Source organism: Poecilia latipinna, unplaced genomic scaffold (genome assembly GCF_001443285.1).
Source record: "Poecilia latipinna isolate Pla-1442-1.1 unplaced genomic scaffold, P_latipinna-1.0 Scaffold457, whole genome shotgun sequence".
Classification (NCBI taxonomy): domain Eukaryota; kingdom Metazoa; phylum Chordata; class Actinopteri; order Cyprinodontiformes; family Poeciliidae; genus Poecilia; species Poecilia latipinna.
The window spans coordinates 233,856-240,650 of record NW_015113073.1 but is presented as its reverse complement, the minus strand read 5'-3'; the positions used below and the strand labels follow the sequence as shown (position 1 = coordinate 240,650).

The window sequence follows — 6,795 nt, the reverse complement described above, 5'->3', positions numbered from 1 at the left end:
GTTCCTTGGCTCAAAAAAGGTTGAAAAACACTGGCTTAGAATATAATTGAAAATGTACTTTTGGTAATTCAATTCAAAAATTAATGATATAGATTTATTACACACAGTGATATTTAAACTGTTTGGCTCTGTTAGTTTAAACGATGATGGCTCACAGCTAATAAAAAGACATCTAAAAGTCACTTTCAGTAATAAGAAAGAAAATAACGCGAGACCGATATCATGACTAGATTGTGGGAAGTTTAACTGAAGTAGAGAAGTGGAAGTCAGCGTTATAGTTGGGTTTTTTTTGTTGTTTTTTTTTACTGTTTTGAAAATGTAGTGAAATCTATATAATATAGGTGAATATCGGTTATCAGCCGTAGCAGTAATATTAATATCAGATATTGGTATCAGCTTAAATGTTGATATGAGTGTGTCCGTTCTCGATACAGTGTGATACAGAGGCAACCAACCCGTAGCTTTACTGTTCTGTTGCCTCAGATCCCAATAATTCTCAGTAAACATCCAACATATATTACGGTCCTTTTTCTCCTTGACCTACATAAAACACCTCTAATGCCGCCTCTAGATTAGGAATGGCTTAACACAAGGAATGCGACCTTTGCCGCTATTCCCTGTATACGTTTGTGTGTGTTGGCTTCAGCGGCAGCCCATGCCTTGTGAATCTCCCCCAACCTTTAGAATGAGTCACGGTCCTCTCAAAACTGTTGTCTCTCTTGCCTGTGTATTTTCTACTGCATTTTTTCCTTCTACTCAATTTTCAATATATGTGTTTGGATACACACCTCTGTAAACCAGGAACTTATTTAGACATGACCTTTTGTTAAGCAACAAACCTGATAAGCTTTTGATATATTTCTGTATCAAAATTTCAAATTTATCCAATTTAATAATTCAAATTTTCTAAGTTGCAGTATTTCGGGTTTTCATTAGTTTTAAGCCAAATTCGTCAAAATCAACAGAACGAAGACACTTTAGATGCACCTTACTGAGTGTAATGAATTTACATGAGTTCAACCTTTGGATTAAAATCTGTAAAACAAATTAAATATTTGATGATATTCTAATTCACTGATGTGCATCTGAAGTTAGTGACTCATTCACAGATCTACTAACCTTACAGGCAGTAAGGAATGGAGGAAGAGGATTTTAAGTTTGCATTGAATTATGCAGGATATTTCAATGTTTGTGAATGACCTGCCTCGACTCAACAAGGACAACAATTAACTGTGTATCTTGTTCTACTGGTGTTTCGGAGTTTGCAAATTCCTAGAAAACATGTTCAGAATAGTGGCTGATCAGAGGTGGAATCACTAAAATAGACAAGAGGATTTTTGGAAAGAGAGATGGGAGGGCAACCGGGATTACTTCTACTTTTACAGGAAATCTGTAAATATACAGAGACCTAAAAGTCCTTCGCCGGCACTTTTCACATGGACTTTCATCTCATAAAATCATCTCTAAACAGCTCAGTTTTAAAGCACCCTTTCTAAAATGGGAACACCAAGTGACTGCAAGCTAAGCTAATCAGTGAACTACAGGGAGCAGTTTGGATTACGACAACAGGAAGCCAAGCTGATCTTAAACTAATCACTTTTAGTTACCAGCACCAGGAGTAATCGTACTTGTAGAGTAGCTCCAACTATAACAAATACGAAACGACAAGCTTATGCATTTTAAGATTAAAAACATAAAGGTGCAAGGTGCAGAAAGTTCAAAACATGGAGAATTCAAATGATTTTCAAAGCATGCAAAACACCAGAGTGAACTAAATGTTCTGTCTTTATGTCTGAAAAGTTTTGAATTTCTCTGCCGACTGTAAAGAGAGTTCTGTGAAAGAGAACTCTGTGAAAGATGGTTAAACAACCTGTCAAAAGGAAAGAGGCGTGCCCTTGAGCAAAACCATTTAATCCAGTAGAGCTGGCTTGTGTTTAGAAACAGAAAATAGTATCTACATGTAAAGAGAGTCTGAGTATATTGAACTGCAGTGACTGTTTCACCTTCACACCTGATTGGGCCGTCACTGCTTTTTTCATCAAGCTTCTTAATGAAAAAAAGAAGTGACAATAACACAGTCACTTCTCCGCTGCATTGATAAAGTTAATTACAAGAGAGAGAGGAAAAAAAAACATCACTGCAAAAAAAAAATAATAAAAAAAAATACCTGAAACATAAACAAATTACCCATGTCTCTATATCCACTCACAAATCAATGCTAACAGATACACACCACAAGCAAACACATTCTATTTTATTCAAGTCTATTAGCACAATAATCCCATTAAGTGACACCCAGACTAATGACACCACAAACTCCTGCCGTATAATTAATCTCATTTGGAATAAATTTAGCTTCGACCACTATTGTAGTTGGATACAAGGCTCGTAAAATAAAAGGAAAATCTAATTTCAAGCCAAAAGAAATCAAAAAGGAAAATAAATAAAAACAAAAAAGGAGATAAATTGAAGAAATAAAACATATAAAGTAGTGTTTTGACAAAGAAGACATTAAAAAGCTGAGGCCTCTGTCCTGCAGATTGCAATATTTTAGAGACTTTGTGTTATTTTTTTTTTGGCAAATCTGCTCCATCTAATAAAACTGAGGGGATTCAATTGTCAGAGTCAATTTAAGAATAAAATGAAGTGGTTTTTCAATAAATTAACTAGTTTTGAATTAGTAAAATCAAATTCCCCAACACAACCAAGAGTAAATCGATTATATGCATAAAGTCATCATTATAAAAAAACATTTTATAAAAAATACTGAGATTGAATCTTTGAAATGTCTTCATTTCTAGTCCTTCACCTCCCATCACCACCACAACTTTACCTGATGTTGACTGACTTATTTTATTTGACGCTCAAAGAAGGAACTGGGCCTTATCATTTCTAAGTATTTAGAAGAATTAAGCATATAAATCTGTTCTAGGTCTAGCTAGTACGGTTAAAACCCTGAAAAGGGAAAAACTGGTGCAATTAAAAAAAATTTTTGACGCTCAAGAGGATTTTCAGCATCTGGATTGGCACTTACATAAATTTCAGAAAACAAACAACGTGACAACTCCTTTTGGAGTCCCCAGATTTAAAAATGTTTCATATCACAAGCAGTTCAGATCTCACCAACAATTACCACACATCAGAAAACCGTTTGTAATTACAATTAAAAAAAATAATTGAATGAAATTTACACACAATTGTCACATAATTGTTGTTATTATTTGCCAAGTTCATTTAAAAACTGGCATCTACATCTTATCAGATCACTGACATCACTTTTACATCAGTTTACACATTTCTGTATTTCTCTGTTTTAACAGGGTTGGTAAAAATGTAGTCTTAACTTGCAAGACAAACGGTCCACTGTGTGCGTGTGCATTGTGTGGTGTGATCTATCAGATCAAATCCTGCAGGGTGTCCCTATCTTAAAGTGTTTTAAGGATTTATGAGGGCAACCGCATTCAAAATTTAGATTTGCTTTGTAGGTGAGATTGTTTAAGTGTTTTCAAAAGACCCTCATCCTGGAGTAATAAAGGTCTAAATAATGCTGTAAAGATGTTGGCTAAGAAAAAAAAAAAGAAAAAAGACTTCCAGAGATCTTATGAAATTGTTGACTTGTGAAAAAAATAAACATTCCATTAAATATCTATGATTAATTTCTACAAAATAGCAAATATGCAAAGTTTGGTTCTGCAGCAACTCACCCAGATGCCATTCTCTCCTCTCAGCATACTGAAGAGCAGCTTCAGCTCCTTGACTGTGATGCTGTAACTGGCCAGGACTCCTAGCATATCCACCAGGAGGTCTGAGGAAACACACACACACACAAACACACAAGCACAGAGGGTAAGATATGGTTTCTCATGAGCGTATCTTTGAGTCAGTATCTGGAAGGCCCTGTGCAGACTTTTCTCTGATAAAGTGTGATGAGGTCATAACACTCAGCCAGTTCACATACAGCGAGAGTTTACTCATTTATCATTCAGTGAGAGTCAAGCCAACATACTAACAGCTACACCACCGTATAGCAAGCAGGACACATCACTATTCGACAGCTCCGGGTCAAATCAGCCCTTCAATGTTTCAAACATCTATTTGAACCCACTCGTCAACTTTTCACCCCCTGCCGTTTCCACTTTCTATCCGTCTATTTTATCATTGTGTTTCACATTCTTCATCTAGGTGGTTCTGTATGTTTTCATAAGATTCTCAGGCAATTTAATCGTAATAATATGCTCCAAACTGTCATTTCATTTAATTCTATATCATTTTGCAAAGGTTTTATTGACACCTAATTCAACTGATTGCAGTTCAGATTACAGTTTGGACCGCATTACTCTTTTGAAATATGACAAATAAAAGCCCTTCACCTCATCATAGAAATTTTAGCCACCTACTCCTTTGTAGGATTAAATAAGGTCTTAAAATATAACTTTAAATCATTCATTGGCAAAGCACAAACAAATTATATCGAAGACTGGTACAAATCGGTGCGTGATCCAGAAAAGCATGAAAAGGTGCAGGAATAAACTGACCTGAGTCTCTGTTACTCGAGTGGTTGAAATAAAAAAAAGTATGAAGGACACTTTTTATATCTACAGCAAAACTAAATTATTATTACTCCCGACACATTTAAACTTAAAATTATTTGCTTAAATTGTGTTTCTGAAAGCAAATGAAACAGGCATCTCTCAAATGATAATAAAACGAAGCAAATTTTAGATGAGTTTGGGTTTTATCAACATTTTATTACAAAGGCAGAACGTTATTTATATCCTTTTTTTAATTATCAGTGGGGAAAAACTCTACTGGTGTTCAGCAAACAAATCTTTCTTGTAGTCGCTGACCAACTTTTTGCATTTTAACATAGTATTTTGATGATGAAGTCCAAATCCTTGAGATTAGAACGGATCATTACCGCCATCATCCTAATATTTATCTTCCTCTACAGATAATTCAATTCAAGTTGGGCTAAATTTAAAAAAAATAATAATAATGTTATTTTCAGTAAGAGAAAAGAAGTTGGTCAAAGTAAAAGATTACTTAAAACCTAAATCAGCGAGAGTATGAATAATTGTGGACTTCACAGTAAATGGAATATTCAACACAAATATTTACTAAAACATGCCAGTTTTATGCTGGAAAGGATTTAAATTTTAAGATACAGAGGAATTATTTAACCTAAAACTTTCTATTTAAAATTTCAGTAGCTGCCTTATTAGTAAATGTACATACATGATGCATGAGAAGATCTTATACTGCTATTCCTAATATAATACAACTCTCTTGATTATTTTCCTGTTGAAGGCATGCTAGTAGACATTAGCACATCGGCTCTAAACTGAGGTATTTCCAGATGACCTCCCTGCTTCATTGACCTTCACATCACACAAACAACATTAGCAGTGTCGCTATGGCAGAGAGAGAGCATTCCGCCTCTGCAAAGTGAAACGATCTGCTCAGAGAGGTCTCCTCTTTCTTATTACACCTGGTGGATATGAAGAGTCTCACCACCATAATTCATTAACCAGAGCCCAGCGACTGGGAATAAAGGAAAAGGGCTAGCTCACTTAGGTGCTTGATATGAGAGCAAAATCCAACTCAGAATGTCCCAGATTTACGCCCCTGAGCTCCAGTTTTGGTACAATAAATCCAAATAGGTCATTTTAAATAGTTTCAGGAAAAAGCCAGAATCCAAGTTAGAACAGAGAGAACTGGCATTAAACTGATGCAGCTGTATGCTCTCCTCTGCTGTGAGTTTTAATAAGTCAGTGAAGGTATAAAACCCATTATCCAGCCGCGGTGGGTAGGACAGAGAGGACATGGACACTAAGTGAGGGGACGAGCATGCTGAGAAGCTATTAAAGGAAAGCCAAGGTCAACGTGACAACACAAAGAGATGACTGACTGGGTAAAGTTTCTGTAGTGTAGGTATGGAAAAAAATATTCTAGGCAAGTTTTATATATTTCAAACAAAGCACGCTGGAAAATTTTATTATAAGAAAGTATTATCTAAGTTTACCCACAAACAAATAAGGTTAACTCAACAGGCTTGAAAATGGTCATAAAATCCTGTATGCTGCTTATTGAAAATGCCTTATTGGTTTTTATTTGTCAAACAAATACAGAAAAAATCCATTTCTGAAGAAAGGTGTTCTGTTATTCTAAAAGGCACTCCTGGGAAAATCCCTTTACCCTGCGTGAAATTATTACTCTGGCAGTGGACGACTTTAAAACATGACTGCAGTGACTAAACTCTATAAAGCAATAATACAAAGAAGTGTGAGAACACATTGCACATTAACAGACACTTCTCTGCACGGACTGAGCTATTTTGTTTACACAGAGCTAATGCAATACTTAATAAGTCTATTGCCAATTTATGAATAAGTAAGCAGATATATCTAATTTACACCTTTGACATGCTGGGTTAAAACATCATTGAGAGCTTTGGGAGGGTTTTAATCACAAAACGCTATGAATGATAGAGTTCTGAGCTCATCCACAAAATATATGACAAACGTCTGCACAGACATTTTCAGGATTCCTATCAAGGAAGTTCATGTTGGAGATGTTTCTCAAAATGTTCCATCACGCAACCTAAAGTGCTATTAAGGAGTTGATAAAATTTTGTGAGTTTATATTGTACATATATATATATATATATAATATATATATATATATATATATATATATATATATATATATATATATATATATATATATATATATATAAAAATTTTTTATATATGTCAGTGTGTTAGCTATCTTATATATATATACACAAACTAAAAA

The 6,795-nt window shown here is 34.7% G+C and overlaps 1 protein-coding gene across 4 annotated transcripts in view; it reads right to left on the bottom strand.

The window, feature by feature from the left end:
* The window catches only part of nbeaa (neurobeachin a), a 123,800-nt gene that overhangs the window by 78,252 nt on the left and 38,753 nt on the right, over nucleotides 1–6,795 (bottom strand). For all 4 annotated transcript variants that reach the window (XM_015038910.1, XM_015038911.1, XM_015038913.1 and 1 more), the window contains exon 3: nucleotides 3,705–3,805. In XM_015038910.1, coding sequence (XP_014894396.1) covers nucleotides 3,705–3,805 — 101 coding nt within the window. The remainder of the gene's footprint in view (nucleotides 1–3,704; nucleotides 3,806–6,795) is intronic.